The sequence below is a fragment of the Ambystoma mexicanum genome, chromosome 2q, assembly GCF_040938575.1.
Source record: "Ambystoma mexicanum isolate Mex_15411 chromosome 2q, UKY_AmexF1_1, whole genome shotgun sequence".
Taxonomy (NCBI): Eukaryota; Metazoa; Chordata; class Amphibia; order Caudata; family Ambystomatidae; genus Ambystoma; species Ambystoma mexicanum.
Genome location: NC_090924.1, coordinates 232809407 through 232827657, shown reverse-complemented (window position 1 = coordinate 232827657; position 18251 = coordinate 232809407). Strand labels below are relative to the sequence as shown.

The following is an 18251-nucleotide window of genomic DNA, read 5'->3' as shown; positions in this document are numbered from 1 at the left end:
ACCCGAGCGGTTTTGGCGACCCTTGGAAGGAGACGTAGGAAGATGGCCGCCACACAAAAGCAGGACAAAGGATCCGAGTAGTGAAACGGCCTCTTAAAGGAGGACCGCCTTGCGGACCCAGGAGCAACAACGGCGTTAATATCTGATCGAAGCTGAGCCGCTCACAAGATATACTGTAGCAGATATGAATAGGGCAAGAAATTGACTCCTCATGGCATCAACGTGGGATACAGGGTAGCAAACATTACACGCTTTGAATTCAGGGCTCTTATGTGACAGCCGAGTGACTCTGCATGCAGCAAAGGGCGTGGGATATGGTGACTGGCTGAACGCAGAAATTGAGTCGAATCAATCCGAAAGAAGGGGATTGCATTGAGGGGCAAACCCAGGAAACGAAACCGATGGCGGTCACCACAGAGAAAGACGAGGTTTCACACAATAAGGCGACCACCAGCTAAGGTGCGAATCGCAGGTGTGGTGCAACCGGGAAGAGGAACAAAAGGCTGGAAGAACCAGATCGGAAGACACGCAGGGGCCGAAATGCTGAATGCCAAGAGAGAGGCGCACAACAGGGCACGGAGTCACTAGGTGCCACATAGCATATGTGCTGCAAGCACGGACATGTGTGAAAACAATAAGCGAACCGGAGCTCTGCAGCCATGGAGTACGGGCAAAGGTAGAGCAACGGATAATCCATGAATGGCACAGTTCTCAGCCAAGACTGCACAAGCTGATTACCAAGGGGCACTGACCCACACAACGCTGCAGCCTCCAAGACTAACGAAGTGGCACTGATACCCTGGCCCCAGAGCACGCGAACAATAGCAGGAAGGTCTGGTTAGTGCACCACTTCGAAGCCAACCCCTTCCGTGCAATCTGCATGGGGCGCTGACAGAAGCTGAGACGGCCCAACAAGAGAACCTGGATAAACGTGGGGGAAACTACGTCACACAGACAGTAGAGAGAGTGCACCGGTGCAGCGGATACGGAGTGTCAGGCCTTGATCCAGCTATACTGCCACCGAGAGGAACCAAGTGTCGACTGCCAGAACTGTAGAATGTACAGAAAGCAGATGGAACGGCAGTAAAGGCCTACCCACTGACAGTTTGATGTATGCAGGTGCCACCGGCTGTAAGACTGATTTGAAGGGGACAATATCACATGTAACAGCCTGCACTAAGGAAGTCAGAGAAAGCGGAGAGCCTACAAGCGAGACATTGAGGCCTCACCACAAGGCTAGTGGGAACAAACGACAGTATAAATCAACACGGACTACGGAATGCCCCCTACCAGGCTGAAGGACACACAATAAGGAACGTTTGACAGGGGGCGGCCACGGAGGTATGTGGTAAATAACAAAACTAAAGTCCTCCGAGCTAGCCACTAAAGCAACAACAGACTCCCAACAGCGGGGGGGGATCAAGGAGGCATTACGGACCCCACCTGCACAAGAGACAAGAGACCACGTCAAAGGAAACACAGTTTAGATTTCTGCGCCATACTAGACACAGAGCCAAGAGGGCACAGAGCAAGTGCAGGTTAGGTGAATTGTACACCATATACATACATCGGGAGAGACAGGTACAAATACCTAAATCACACGACAAAAGCCAGGTGTGCATAAGACTGGGGGAGTTGAGCACAGACACGCTCCACAGAAAGCGCCCCAACAGACCTCCCATCTTAGGCAAAGTGCCAGGGCCAAGAGTAGCTGCGGATGACAGGCAGAACAAGAAGCGCCAGAGTAACAGAGACCACGATGTCTAACAAAGCAAATCATGCCAAGATAAGACAGTCCTCCCTAGATACGTTCACCAAACCAGTACAAACGATGGAGGAGGCAAAGTCACAGATGCAAGAACCGAACGAAGGAGAACCTTAGGGACGAATGGATAAGCAGATACTGGGGGCTATTGCAGACCTGAAAGCTACACTTAAGCACAACATGGATGCAATGCATATCAATATGAATCTGCTACGACAAGACGTCAGAACACTGCCAGAGCATACTGGGATGCTAGAAAAAGAAGTGAAAGTTAACACCGCCAGCTGTAAAGTCAACACCTCGGACGTCTCCACCTTGCAACAGCAAGTACAGAACCTGGAAAAAAGGGTGGAGGAAGCGGAAGGTTGAGCCAGGCGCAACAATGTGAGTATCATTGGGCTACCGAAGGGGGCAGAAGGGAGGAACCCTACCAACCAAGTCGAGGACATGTTTATACAGGAAATTGGAGCGGGTGCACTAACCCAGGGATATGCAGTTGAACAGGGCCACAGAGCACTGATGAGGTGACGCCAACCGGGCGCCCCGCCAATGCTAATAACAGCTAAAATTCTGAATTACAAAGACAAGGAGAAGATACTGGAACATTTTCGGAAGGGCGGCACCATCAACAGAGCATCGTCTTCCATAACAGCGTACCCGGAGGAGAATGTACTGCAGAGCAGTAAAGAGAAGATTGCGCATGGCTCAACTCAAGTTCCTACTATTGTATCCGACCAGGATGAAAATATTGTACAAAGACCGACCCCTGTTCTTCGAAACACCGGAGGAGGTGGACAACTGTCTTGATTCCCAGAACTTGCTGTCTGAACAGCGAGACCAAGCAGGCGAGGAGAGTGATAAGTGACACCTTGAGGGGAGTTCTGATGTATAATTGGAGAGGTGGGGGGGACAAATGTTGGAACAATGCTAGAGATTTTGTGCCTATTAGCAAATAATAAATGTGAGTTATGCCAATTAAGGAAATATGGGAGTGGTGCGCGCTGCGCAGGAACATTCAGCCAGGGACTGTCTTACCCGCGCGATACAGTACCCAGCTGCAGCGCTCTAAGTAACGGCAAGGTGCTGTGAATGGAGCGAGACGCGAAGAAGCCAGAGATCCACGTTGGAAGCTGGGCAATAGTTGGGGGTAGTTTTCAGGGGAGGTGGGAGGGGAAAGGGTGTTGGGGGAGTTGGGGTGTTTCAGGGGAAGGGGAGGGAGTGTTGAAGGGGAACGCACCTACAATCACAAGCCACTGAGTAAGAAAAGGAGGGCAGGGGAGGAGATGGGCGGAGTAGAGAACGGATGAGATGGGAGACCTGAAGATAGTGACCTGGATTGTGAGGGGGCTAAATAATTATATCAAACGGAATAAGGTCATGATGTACCTGAAGAGACAAAAAATTAGATATTGCCTTGTTACAGGAAACTCACTTGACCAAAGATAAGCAAGAGGTGGTGGCAAGGAAATGGAAGGGGACCACCAAAGGTGCAACGTACTCAGCGTATGCCAGAGGGGTTATAATGTGGATAGCACCACACATCCCGTTTAAGTTATTACAGTCCACTATTGATACAGACGGGAGGATGGTGTTAATAAGGGGGCTGGTAGAAAATAAATAAGTGAACATCATGAACACTTACGCTCCAAATCAGGACACCACAGCTTACTTTAAGAACCTATATGCCAGGACTAGCCCATATATGGATGGGGCAGTAATATGGGGGGCAGGGGTGGGGTGGGACACTTCAACTGCACATTGGACCCGATGCTCGACAGATCAGATGAGAAGGTCGGAAGACCTACCCCAGTAGTGAAGGCCTTGGATACCTGTTAAGTGATTATCAGTTAGTGGATGTGTGGAGAATGCATCACCCACAGAGCAGAGAATACTCACTATGCTGCCCCACAAAACCTGCACACCCGATAAGATTATATATTTGTAGGATCGGAACTTACCGGAGAAATAACGAGAGCAGAATACAAGGCTGTGGTCCTTTCAGACCACGCGCCGTTGATAGTAACATGGCAGTACTTACCCCCTAGTGCTAGAATCCCGACATGGAGACTCAGAGCAGAGGCACTAAAAGACACAGTGTTTAAAGAAGACCTGAGGAAAGAAATACGGGAATACTTTGTACATAACACTGGGAGTGTAGATTCAGCTAGTACACTATAGGAGGCATTTAAGGTGGTAGTAAGGGAGGCGGCAATATCAAAATCAAAAGGATTGAAGGGTGGCAGAACACAGGACCTGCAGGACCTAGAAAGGAAGATGGAGACCAAAATGCTGGAGGGTGTGGGATCCCCGGAGGAGGCTTAAGCCATACAACAGCTACAGCAGGATTGTAGGGGTCACTGGGAAAGACTATGCAACCTAAACTATAAAAAATACATGGAGGGGTAGCATGCAGAAGGAGATAAGCCGGGCAGACTCCTAGCCTGATTATATAAAAGTGAGACCCCCAGACAAACAATTAGAGCAATGCATGGGATGGATGGACAGATACGGGATACCTAGAAAGGAGTGAACAAATGTTTTTTAGAGTACTATGAGGGATTGTACACAGACATAATTGAGGGGGAGGAAATAGATGTGCTGGAAACTTTAGCAGAGATCAATCTTCCCAAACTTGAGGCAGCAGAAAAAGAGAACTTTGAGGTCCCAATTAGGTTAGAAGAGTTGGAACAAGTGATTAAGCTACTACCCACGAATAAGGCCCCACGGGCAGATGGACTCCCGAGTGAGTTTTAAAAAACATGCAAAGCAGAATTGCTCCCCCCATGTTGGCAATGTTGAACGAGGTGTTTGACTGGGGAAAATTTCCAGAGTCCCAGAGGGAAGCAATTATCATTCCGCTCCTTAAACCTCATAAACCAAGCACGGACTGCGAATCTTACACACCGCTACCGATGCTCAACCAGGACAATAAGATACTCACAGCAGCGATGGCCAGAAGGCTGAGACCAGTGATAAATAAACTCATACATCCTGATCAGACGGGGTATGTCCCGTGAAGGAGCATATCTGCCAACCTTAGAAGACTCCATCATGTGATAGATCAGACAGTGGGGAGCTCCCAAGAGGTGGCAATAATCTCACTGGATGCGGTGAAAGCTTTTGATTCAGTCAAGTGGCCTTGGCTAACGGCTGTTTTAAAAGAATATAATATTGGGCCTGCATACTTGAAGTAGGTCCAATTGTTGTACAGCGAACCATTGGCTTAAGTCAGAACAAGAGCGACCCTATCAGAAGAGTGGCAACTGAGCAGAGGCACCAGACAGGGATGTCCATGGTCCACAATGCTTTTTATCTTAGCAGTTGAACCCCTGGCGATATACTTGAGGCAGCAGTATGGAGAAGTGGGGATCAGTACGAAGTGAGGGTAACATCGGATCTATGCGATTATTGCGACCCTCACAATTGCGACGGCCGAAAATGGTGACTTTTTTTCTTAAACCCTTTACACCACATATATATGCAGGGGAGACCCCCCTCACCGCCTACCCCATGTTAATATTATATTCTATACCACCCCCCACATGTGGTGTAAAGGGGGAGGGTCTAAAAGGAAAAAAAACAAAACAAAAAAATAAAATCTGCATTTTCGGCCATTGTAATTTTGAGGGCGACGTTGTGGTACGATTCCGGCAACATCTGATATCGATGTACGCGGATGACATGCTAATGTATTTGAAGTATCCCGAAGAGAACCTACAGTATATTTCAGAGGTTATGGAGCGATATGCAACGCTGTCTGGCATAACGGTTAACCCCAAAGAGTCTAACATATTCCCCCTGGGTAGATGTGTAGTAATACCACGACAAACTGCCGGTATTACAGGTAAGGTTAGAGACTGAGACGTTCATATATCTGGGAATAGATACATATCATAATGTCAAGGTTGAACACAAGCAAAACACAGAGAAGGCAGTGTCTAAAATTGAAAATAGCAAGACATTCTGGGCCAGGCTACCGCCGACCATGATGGAGAAAGGGGCACTGTTAAAGGTGGTGGTACTGCCCAGGCTATTCACCATTTTGTGAATATTCTATATAGGATACGCAGGGGGTTCATATGGCACAACTAGAGGAATAGAATAGTGTTATGGCAGCTACAGAACCCGTATGAACAGGGGGGCATCAGATTACCCAATTTGTAAGTATACTACCTGGCTAGCCAGTATCAATATGTGGCATGGTGGTTATCGGATGCTCCTACATCAGAGTCCAAACTGTTGAGGGCCGAGTGCACCCCTTATTTTCTGAATGAATGGATGTGGCTATCAAAATCGCAGCTGGGGGGAGGGGACTAGATTGCTAAACCTGGGTGGGAAAATGTGGCAGAGAGCCTGCCAGGTAATGGAGAACCCGAGCCCGTGCTCCCCACAGATGCAGCTAGTGGCACTAGAAGGGTTGGATGGGCAAATAAGTATGACCATCAGAAGGCAGAGGGAACCGACGGGCATAGCGACCTTCGGCGATGTGTGGCAAGACGGGAAGGCAATAGAGTTTGGCACGCTGGTGGAAGACGCAGGATTACACCGGGGGCAATACATCACATACATTAGGCTAGTGAAGTTGATATCTGAGGTAGAGTTGGCCCGACACAGTCATGGAAACATTTTATGATGCGTCGGACGGGGGCCATGAGGTCTCCCGAATATATGAACTACTGATATCTAGAATTGGGAAGGAGGTGATCGAGATGAGATTGGGAGGAGGTGGTGGGGTAATCAATGGGAGACTGATTGTCGGTCAGGGCACAGGGATACCACAAAAAAGTATCAAGGAACGTGAGGTTGCAACAGATTCAGTTATACGTCACCCACAGAGCATAAATGACCCCGAAGAAGATAGCCAAGTTTAAAAACGCCGGAACACAGACATGCCCAAAATGTGGAGAGGAGAATGCAGGAATGGTACATATGTTCTGGGGATGCCGTAAAATAATGAGATTTTGGAGGGAGGTGGCCCACCTCATGACAGGAAAAGAGATACATTTGGATGTGAACTCCCTGTGGGCATGCATGTTAGGAGGGTTCCCCAGGCCGCATAAACTTAAACACGTGAGCAAACTCAAAGACTTGGCGTACATACTTGCTAAACATAGGATAGCAATGAGCTGGAAAGCGAGTAGGAGACCGAAAGTAGAAGATTGGTGGCACGATCTCCAGAAATGGGCGAACGCTGAAACAGTATGGAACGAGGCTGCGAATAAAGGTGGCCGGAGGAGGAAGAGGCGGACACATTGAATGCCTGGAAACAAATAGTAGCAACACTATCTGCATCCGACTGGATGAGTCCAGAAGACAGCCCTTCAGGCGAAGAGGAGGGATAGAAGCCTATAGGAAGGGGTTATGGAACTAAGGTATGTGGTAGGCTCGGGAAGGGGATTGCGGGGGGGGGAGGTAGGAAACAACAAATGCATATTTGTTGCTATACTGTATGTTGATTAAGTTGGAATCAATAAAAATTAAGTTTGCAAAAATTATAGAGCTGCCTGCTTAGAGGGGGACGCAAACATAATGTTTAAAATCTGGATTTAAAAAGAGATGCTCGTGCTTTTTTGGCTACAGTAAATTCACTGACCCCTCACACCCCCCTTGGTCAAGGTCAACTGAACACAGTCGCAGAGACTGTGTGGGTGAAGCACTTTGAGGAATTGTACTCCAGAAGCACTCTTCCAGATGAGACAGAGAGAGCACAAGCAGAAACTGAATGTGGTAACCAGATTCTAAAAACCCAACCCCAAAGTTATTTGTCGCTTGATAAAGAAGTCGAAGGCTTCTGGGGCACCCCGGCCTGAATGGCCTTGCAAACGACATCCTGAAGAAAGACCCCAATACTTGGGCAACAATTATCTCGCCTCTTTTCCAGTGTGATAAGATACAGAGTGCTTCCCAGAGTCATGTAGATCTTCCTACTTGGTCCCAGTTATAAGAAATCAGGACCCTAAAAATGACAGGCCAGTAGCATTCCTAGATGTGGAAATTAAAATCTTCTCAGCAGTCCTGCTCCGACAGTTGGAGGACTCGTCTATGGGGAGATTGGATAGTTTCCAAACCAGTTTTCAGAGAGGGCATTCAACGAACATCAGTGGTGCAGCCGTCAAGACTTCCAGGACAGGTTGCGCGTGGCGTATAATTCCTGTACGTGCATGTCCTCGATAGATCTCTCTGCAGCTTTTGACAGGGTCGACCGAAGCGGACTCTTGTTAAAACTAAGAGAAATGGGGACGCATGCAGGGCCTCCTACGGCTGATCATTGGTCTACACAAAAATTGAGGAATCTGTGCCAGTTTAAACCAAGCTGGGGGTTTCTCTGGTCATATAAGCACTGACTCAGGATTGAGGCAGGGATGCGTACTAGCTCCCTGCCTTTTCAATCGATAGGTTTCTGACATAGGGCATACCTTGAATTCAGCTGCTCTTAATGCCCCAAAATGTGGGTCAATGAAAACATTGTGAATGGCCTATGCCGATGATTTCCTCCTCTTCGATAGCTCCAGGATTGGAATGCAGAGGCTCCTCAGTGCATTCTCTATGTGAAAGAAAAGGGTCTGATAAGCAACCCTTCTAAAATAAAAATTCTGGAGCCGTTGCAAGGTAGGAAACAAGGGTTCCGCTCATGGCACCTTGAAAACCAGCTACTAGCCAGTACATCTAGTCTACCATATTTGGAATACCACATTACAGCATATCCCTCATTGAGTGATATAGAGTCAATGCTTACTTTAAAAGCGCACAACATAACTAATCAACTAACAATGAAGGCAGCTATTAAATTCTATGAGGGAAAGGTTATCCCTAAATTTACATATGGCTTGGAGCTTGGACATGATTGAGGGCAAGATGTGGAGGCGGGTACTAAAAAGTCCCTAACCCAGTGCCGATGTCCGCAATGAGATTCGAGCTCGGACTCCTATCTCCCAAGGATCGGGTTCAGTGGTAGGCTTTGTCTCTATATCAAAAGATGTATTGATTTTTTGCATTTATTACAGCACACAAAACCCTCAGGTATCTAGGCGCTGGTTAAATTGAGGGAAAACGAGAAGAAGGTAGGGGTTGGGGGGGGGTGGCGAAGAGTTTTAGACAGAGAACAGTTAGTTCAACAGCCAGGTCTTTAAGTTTCTGCAGAAGGTCCAGTAGGCCCGTTCTTCTCTCAAAGTAGGAGGGAGATTGTTCTAGAGTTTAGCAGCCATGCCCGGGAAACTCTTACCTCTCACCGAGAGGCAATTGAAGTTGGGGAGCTTCAGGAGGTGCGATTTCGAGAATCTGAGAAGTCAAGCCGGTAAGTATTTCTCCAGGCAGCATGAGAGGTAGGACGGGGCAGCATTGGAGAGACACTGATGGACCAGGGACAGTGTTTTGAACGTAATCCTTTCCCGGAGGGGCAGCCAGTGTGACCGTCCTGGCTTTCAATGTGTGTCAGATTTGGAGAGACCAGTGGCTGCTCGGAGAGCATTGTTCTGAATAGTCTGGAGTTTGTTAAGCTTGTGTTCAGAAGGGCCAGTAAACAGAGCATTGCAGTAGTCAAGCTTTGTTCCTGTGATAGCTCTTGTAATGGAAAGGCAGTTGGGGGTGGAGAGCAATGGCCTGCTGGCAGGAAGAAGTTTAGTAGTGTAAGCTGCGGATGAGGCGATTGAGTTCACATGGCGGTAGAGGTCAAGGTTGGCGTCTAGGTAAACGCCAAGAGGTTTGACAGTGACAGATGGTTACCCTCGAGGATAAATTCTTTGTAGGCTGGGCCGATGTTGCGTAGTGTGGAGTGGGAGCCAACAATGCAGATTTCTGTTTTATCGTCGTTGAGGCAGAGTAGGTGGGAAGCCATCCAATTTTTTATGCCTTCATACACAGAGTTTATAGTGGCTGAGTCTTGGGGGTAGGAGCCGGTAAGGGGGATAAGGAGCTGCTTGTCATCAGCGTAGTTTGTGTAAAATATGCCGAGTCTGTCAAGGTGGTCGAAGAGGGGTTTCATATAAATGTTGTAGATGGTAGGGGAGACGCAGGAGCCTTGTGGAACTCAGCAAGTAACAGGGATAGGTGCTGCAGAGAAGTCATCTATGAAGACTAGTGAGGATCTGTCGGCTAGGAAAGAGCTAATCCAACTGGTCGCTGATGGAGAGAAGTTAGCTGTCTCAGTGAGCGCAGAGGATATGGTGGCCAACCAGATCGAATGCTGCGGATAGGTCCAGCATCTTCAGGCGGGCAGGTTTGCCATGTGTTAATGTCATCGATTTGTATTTTCAAGTCAAGTAGGGCAGTTTTGGCTGTGTGTTTGGGATGGAAGCCTGACTGGCGAATGCCTAGGATATTGTTGAACTTGGATATACGCAAACCGTAGTAATGGGGGGATAGTTTGTGGATATGGCAGGGTTCAGGGGGGGAGGGGGTTGAGCAGTGGTAGGACCCATGCTTCCTTCAGGGACGTTGGCACTGAATTGGTGGAGAAGGAGGCACTGATGATGGCAGAGAAAAAGGTAAGTGATTCGGCACAGTCTTTGATCACTGGAGCTGTGCAAGTGTCACATTTGCAGCGCAACGGTTTGAGATTTTTGATGATCTTGGAGACGTCCATGGCTGAGACTGGATGGAATTTGAAAAGGGTGCAGGTCAGTAAGGGACTGGGTGTTGTGGGCAAAGGTGGTTTGGTTAGACTGGCAAGTTGTTTGGTGCAGGTTTTTCCTTTGAAGGGGTGGGGTTTACTTTTCCAGTGAGAGCGTTTTGGATTTTGTCGCACCAAACGCTGTCCACGAGGTCTGGCTGGGGAGGGGGCCTCTAGCTCCCAGAGTATTGTAAACAGTTCCTGGGGGTTGGACTTGGCATTGACGATTCTGGAGTTGTAGCTGTTAGCTTTGGCAGCATGGATTTCCCTTCTATGGTCTTTGGCGAGGTAGCAGAAGAGGGCTTTGGATGCTGGGGAGGTTTTTTTCCTCCATGCTAGCTCAGAAGCGCACTTTTTGGTACAGGCTTCAAGGAGTTCAGGAGTAAAGCAGGAATTTTTTTGTGAGGGTTTGGCTTTCCTGAAATTGAGGGGAGCATGAGTGTCTACTGCCTGGGCAATGGTTGGTTTGTAGAGGTTAACTAGTGCTGCTGGCTCCGTCACTGAGGAAGGGGGGTGCGTAAGGGTAGCAAGTAAAAGGCGAGGTTGGTGGAGTTAAGGTTTTTTTATGCACCAGGCCATACCTTCAGGTTCGGCCAGGCGAACTGGTCTAGGTCGATCTGAGTGTGGGATTTTGAAGGCAATGGTATTGGGGTCAGAGCATGGGCAATTGGAGGTGACGAAGAGGAGATGTTGCAGTTGAAGTCGCGGATCCAGAATAGTGTGCGGCCTTGATCGTGGATGGGCTCAAGGGAGCGCTGTGTAAAGCCAGTGTGGTTAAGTGCCGTGGCTACGCTGGAGGACGCTGCGTCTGCTGGGTCGTTAAGGTCTAGGTTGTGGTCCCCAAGGATTACAACTTTTGAGTTGGGCTTGATGGACGTGAAGCTGCTTTGTAGTAAATTCTCCTCAAAGGCAGGACTAGATCCCGGGTGGTGGAGGACAAGGAGAGCTTGGTGAGTAGGGATTCGCAGTTGGGCATGGTATTAGTTGGCAAGACTCCCAAGGTGAGGGGATTTCTAAAGATGAGGGCTACACCTGTTTTAAAGGATCTGTCACATCTTAGTATGGCATAGCACGTAGGGATGGCAATGGAAAGGGCTGGGCCAGCAGCGCGGTGGAGCAATGTTTCAGTGATGACAAGTAGGAGGTTATAAGGTCAATGATTTCAGCTGCATGGGCAGGGACTGATCCTGCGTTGATAAGCATGCAGTTGATGTACTTACAGGTAGGTCTCGCAGGCATGTGTGTTTGCATAAGATGTAGAAGCTGGGGGATGTAGAGGGGGAATGTGTGGCATGAACGGGAAAGCGTGGCATGAACTGAGTGCGGAGTCTGAGGAACCTATACCTCTGGCACCGATATCTTGTACTCTAGCAAATTCCATCATACAGGACAAAGCTTGAGCTCGCCCACTGTTTTTTAGCTCATTAGGAAAACTGAGAACTTACTGTGAATCTTTATTACGTGATTTTGAAATGGATACAGATTCATTGGTATTAAGACCAACGAAAGTCAAAGAAGCTCTATTCTAACGGGACTGTACTAATACCATTGATTTGTTCCATGGTTACCTATCTCCCCAGCATCTTTCACACGAGTACAAACCCTGGGACACGATTGCACCTTATTTATTATTGTTTGCAAACTAGTATTATCATTCTTTCGTAACAAGGCATAAAATAAGCAGTGTCGCATAGCAATTTGCTATGTAATTCTGTCAGTTTGCTAATTAAATTGACGCTTGTGTAGCAAAGTTAGCTATTTAAGTTACCCAGTTCAATGAAAGCACTGCTCACCCTGAATTCCTCTCTGGCTCTCAAGGCTCTTGCCACCCTCTTCTCTGTTCACTGCAAGTTTAAAGGGGCAAATGGAGAGAGAGTGTGCAATAGTAATCATCTCCTTCACTCTTAAGTGCCAAAAGGGCCGTGTGGGCAAGATTTCTTTTTTCTCTCCAAACAATTGAAAACCAGAAGTAATCGGGACAATACTTTTATTAGCTAACTATATCCTCTTCGGCAAAGACCAGTATGCGTAACTTTATTAAAAACTGTCATGCAATTCCATTCCTAACAAATTAAATTTGTTGTATATGCATAACTACAGTATTGCTGCTGTAAAACACTGCATTGTCTCCATGACAGTAAAGTTTAGGTTAGTGTATCTAAATCTCATAGTGTCCACTAGATGTTTTGTTTGTTGGGGAGGTTGCATCACATTGACGAGTGAACACTTTTCAAAATGTACATGATCCCACGGCCAACTGCTTTTAATGGCACATCTAGTTCTGTGGCCTGCTGGTTGCATATATCTGTGCAACTGGTGCCCAATGCACAAGGTTTTACACCAGTTACCCTGAAAGAGAAAATGGCAGCCAACTACAATATTCCATCAAGTTTGACCATTTCTCTGCCTGCTATGCCCTCTACTCTGCTTAGTCTCTTACTTTCTTTCCTCTAACATAATGAATACACAAGGCATACTAGATGTTTATGCAAAAGAACGATCAATAGTTCCATCCAAAATGTATATTGACACATCTACTGCAATACCACACCATGTAGTTAGCCCCAGAGTTCACTTTGCTCTACGATTATGATTGCATTATATATTGGCACCTTCGGGAGAGAGCTGGTTAAACTGTTTCCAGACCCTTTTTATCATATCTATTTGTTGCACCCAACCTTTTACAAACACTCAGCCAAAGCTTGAAAAGTCCACACGCCCACTCCCATTTGCAGGGGATGTTTGAAACTTATATAACATTGACTTTTTTGCAGTAAATGTCAAATGTTTCACTGCGCATAGCTGACAGCAGTGTGCCAAACATAAAGTGGGTTTGTGCTGGCATGCACCACTTTATAGAAAGCACTTACATTGTCACCTGTTGCTATAGGTTGTGTGCATTTCTTTAAGGTCTAGTACGTAAACTAAATTACTTAACATGTGAGTCTACTAGTGGAATTTTAAAGTATTTGCAAGGCCTGATTCGTCTCACCAATACCTTACTTCAGCCGTACACAAAAAAGCTGTATTGATGCTCATTTAATGTTTTCGATGCAAATAACTTCTGGTGACATTAACAATATAGTACAACATTGCTAATCAAATGGGTGTGTTTGCTAATCAAAAACATTTTAATTAGCAAACTCTGCTAATCAATTTCTAAAAACTAATTTATGCCTTGCATAATGTATATATGCTGGAATGTACTCCCTATGAAAGTGATACTAAGGAAAGGGCTGATCGATCTATCAGAATCTGCTTGTAGGTTCTGTATGAACACAGAGGCCCTACAATCCGCTAGACACTTGTTTATGGATTGGCCAGCCATGCATTCCAAAAGAGTATCATACTTTTTTAAAGTATTAGGTGTGCTTAGTTGGTCAGACGTGAATGAACACTGGAAAAGATGCCTGTATCCTGTTCTGCCTTTGGAAGGTATTGCCGTGCAGCTTTTATAAAATCTTGGGGAATTGCCACTTGACACAGTAAAAGGTTCTATACTCGTAAATAACTGCCCATTTTAGCAATGCATTCATAATTCAAATGTTTTTATAAATCAATGTTGTCTCTGTATTTAATAATGTGTGTTCTTTTAGGATGTCTGTTTTTTTAATATGGTTGTAAAGGTTTGAATAAACCATAAAACAAAAACACTCATTTTAGAAATATATGTTTTTTGTTTTAATTGCAATTTAGTTTGTGCAAATAACTATAGGACAAACCTTTAATACAACACTTAAGCATACACGTGAAATGTTAACACATGCGTGAGATTACACATAGTTATGGCTGATAAAAGAGGACGCACCTAGATGTTCCAGTTGTCCTGTACTATTCATGGGAGGTTGAGATGAATTCTGAAATACCCTGGTGAAGACTGCTTCCATTATTATTACAGCGGATACCTCCTCCATCAGAGTGCAATAACGAACAGCAACACAAGGTGCCCAACGTTTTTTTCCAGCCCCCAAGAGAATAGAATTCTGCAGGCGAACACCACATCACGCATATTGTTTTCTTTTAGTTTTCACAAAAACATATGCAGCACCCATCCGATTTAGCTGTGAAAGCTCAACAAGTCTGACAGCAGCTAACTAACCCATATTAACCACAAAAAGAAAACAAAAAATCTAAAAGGGAGTGATGAACTTCAAATCAGAGGACTTCAGCTAACACTGGAGAATACATATATTGTGCAGTGCAGCCCAGTACTAAAGCGGAATTGTAGCTCTTCCAAGTAGGCAACTGGTGCTCATCCAAGATAGGATTTGTGAAAGCCCTTGCACATTCCGTTTGGCAGTTATAAAACTAAACATGGGCCCTCTGGTATGGAAGGCCCAGGGGCGTAAGCTGGGAGGTGGGGTTGTTGTGGGTCCAACCGGGGCAGCACCTTTCAGGCGCTTGCCCCATTAGCATGCCGGCGTCAGGGAGGGCATCCAGGCTTCCACTACAATGGGTATCCAGACAGCCAAGCGCCTGCTACAGAAAGGAGGTGGCAGGGACAGGTGACATCAGGTAGTCCCTGCCTCTGACACCCCACATCAAAGGCCCCCTTCCCATCTGGACGGACGTGGAGACAAGGGGGCCTTTGATGTTCAAATAGGGGCTACCTTGCCCCCAGGCCATTTTCATCTAATGACTAGGGCGGGCAAGGTAGCCCCTCTAAATCTTTTCCTCTCCTCTGCCCAGGCATCAGCACTGGACTCCAGGAGCCATCGGCCCATAAATAAACCTCCCTCTCACCCTCTAAAATTCAGGAAGAATTACATAAGAAGGGGTCAGGTAGAAACACCATTGTATAGAAAGCTGTTACAAATAGAGCAGGCAACAATTTAAAAATCATATAAGTATCCATAAAGGCAAAACGCCTACTAAGAAGCAAACTGGAACTAAGCACGTTTGCGGGAACAGGAATCCAGCTATTAAAACCCCATATCACAAGTGGATCAGTGAGCAAAAAGGATGCCGATACACAGTGGGAACAGGCTAAAATGCCTCACCACAAAAAGGTACAAGGGAAAGACAATACCCAAAAACTGAAGACAGGTGGAAGGCAAGGCAAAGCTCCAGAATCCCCCTCAGAGGATAAAAAATTAATAACGCCCCTCAGGGGTGCAACATCACAAGTGTGTCACCAGAGCGGTAAGAAGGTATATACATGCCTCAAATCGTAGAAAAGCGCACAACAGTGGACGAAAGGCATATACCTCTCCAGCTAGCATGGGAAAAAACAGGAAGGATGCAGCATGGAAGTCAAGTATAAAGTCTATGAAGATAAACCGGACACAGCTCACATGCTGGGTCCATCCAACGTCACAAACTTTCCACATGAAGGGCAGCAGGGATCAGCCTTGAGCCCTACGTGGGAGTAGGGCCCCGCTCACCCGATCCCTCTGTTCCCCCAAGTATATTTGTGTTATTTTCTTATGATTTTTTTATGGTTGGTTTTCTTTTGCACCATGGCTTGTGTTACAATAAAGCTTGTGGCCAAAGTTTTTTCACCTCCTTTACAACAATGTCATTACTGTCATACATGTCACCTACAACCCCCCCCCCCCCCAACCCCTGCCCCGTCGCACTAAAACACTTCCAGGCTTAACGTAGCAGCTTTGTAAACCAAGTAAACTAGTCTCATCCATAGGCACACAAGGACAAGCAAAACATAACAGCGGGTCAAACGCACAGAAACCAAGCAGGAAATAATAACCGCTCTCCACCCAACAAGCTCTTGTTTTGTTGTTTTTGTGTCCGAAGCACTTTTGTAATGGAGGGGATTATTCTATACCCCCCCCCCCCCCTGCCTTCTCAACAGATAGTAGGTGGCCGATGCGGTAACCGAAGTTTTCCACGATCTTTAGCACAACAGGGTTCAAACAAGGGACATTTTGTGTGAGAAAAAAATAGGAGCGTGCTCAAATTCCAATGTATATGGAAGTTACACAATTGTTTACCCAGCTGTTAAAACACCAGTCACAGATAAAAACAAGACACCGTGAGAGCCAAACATGCAAGGTTGCAAAACAAAACACTTGTTATCCGAAACAAAGAAATGGTACCAAACAAAACACACGAACCTAGTTCCGCAAAACCGATCCATCCAGCTGTGAAAAATATGCTCCATGCGTTATCACAATGCTGACCAAAATTCGCTATCATTTGGGAATTTGAGCCTGCCTCCTAAAACATCATCCTCGCGTGAAGCCCTTTTGCGTCCCAAACATAGGCAACGGTGAGATCGTAACTGCGCAGCCACCTTGCCCCGGTCACTCAAATATACTTCCACAATACAGTACAATCATAACAACTGATGGTGGACCAACGGTTTAAGCAACAGACCCCTTCACAAAGCGCAGACAAGATCCAACACCGGGAACAGGGAAATCCTCAGTCCAGCATAGCTCGCACCAGCTCCAGCGAAAACACTGCCGCAGGAGGGGCCCCTAAATGACATAGCTTAGCGGCTCACTCAAACCAAGGGCCCAGGTGCTTAGTGGAGCCACCCTCCGCTACCATCGGCCACGAACGGCCCGATCGTCCCAAGTGATACTACACACTGCTAGAGGGCGGCAAAATACCCCTCCCTAAACACGACGAGAGGAGAGGGGGTTGTTACTCACCAGCTGGCCGCTGATCCTTGCCATGGGGGTAACGAATAGTTCCCATCACAGGAAACGACGTAGCGACGCCGCATATGTAGTCACGTGACACTAACGTCAACGCTTGGCAGCACTGCTCGTGCGCAGTTTCCCAGCTTCAAGCCTTGCCCTTTTTGTGAAAGCCGGCTTTAGGAATGCGATTGGTGTGCTTAACTGGGAAGAGGCGGGATGAACAGCCAGAACAACAATAGGTAGACAGACGCCACCGCTGACTACTCCTGGGATGTTTCGGTGTAGTCAGGCGGTCCGTGCTTAGAAAGTGTGCTTGGGGCAACTGCAAGGCAATACGGTCGGTAGTCTACGGATCACAAGGACGTGCCCATTATGAAAAGTGAAGTGACGGAATCAATGTAGGTGGCTAGTGACCTGAAGAATGCGGAGGTGGTAGTGTACTAAAGTGCGCCTTTGGACCTGTATGCCTTAGTACACCTCCTTTTCCGAGGGTTGGTGTAGTGGCCTTTAATGAAACTCTACACTTATGGAGGTATGAGGTATTTAATTAGGCAACTCTAGTAAAACATAGAGCTGCAGGTAAGCACAAGTTGGTATGGACATGAAGTCCTGCAACAGGGGCGCAATGAAACCAACATTTTTTGGAGGGGGTCGGGGGTAGGGGCACTTTAGAAAATAGGTAGGGCAAAGTTGGAGGCTCTGTCCCCACTGTTCTACCCCCCCCCCCCCCCCCCGCCCATGTCTGGTGTGGGGACCAACTATTAAATAGTATATTTTAAAGCGAATATGCAGAGGCGATGGAAGTCTTTCTTGAAAGTAGCAGCTTTAAAGTTTTACTGAGTTTGTTCAAGTACATTTTTCTGAACAAACATAGTAAAACTTTTAACACCACCAGTTTCGGGGAAAGGCTTCCCTCACCTCTCTGCCTAACAAAATGCAGGTGTGCACATCCAGGGGTGCACCTAGGCTACAATTTAGGTGGGGGCTAACCCTTCAAATGTTGGGAGAAGCGCTAACTTCAGAGATGGTGGAGGAGTGGCAAACTTACTTGTGTAGAGGCAACTAACTTCATTACTCATTGTAATGAGACTATTCTAGTGCAGCTTCAGTGTTACAATCAGTTAACTCTCCTTTGTCTGAAAACACCCACTTCTCACAGATCCTGAAGGTCATAGAAAGTGTGAAAATGGCATATGGTGTGCAATGAAAGACTCCATATCATAGCATAACAGGACATTGCAGAGTGTGGGACAGTACTCTGGACAGCCCA

At 46.8% G+C, this 18251-nt stretch overlaps 1 protein-coding gene across 1 annotated transcript in view; it reads right to left on the bottom strand.

Annotated features, from left to right (window-relative positions):
• PDPK1 (3-phosphoinositide dependent protein kinase 1) overlaps positions 1 to 17103 on the bottom strand; it is a 1145521-nt gene extending 1128418 nt beyond the window's left edge. Inside the window, exon 1 of the mRNA XM_069647190.1 lies at positions 16991 to 17103. Coding sequence (XP_069503291.1) covers positions 16991 to 17014 — 24 coding nt within the window. The 5' untranslated portion in view covers positions 17015 to 17103. The remainder of the gene's footprint in view (positions 1 to 16990) is intronic.
• Positions 17104 to 18251: the final 1148 nt, after the last annotated feature.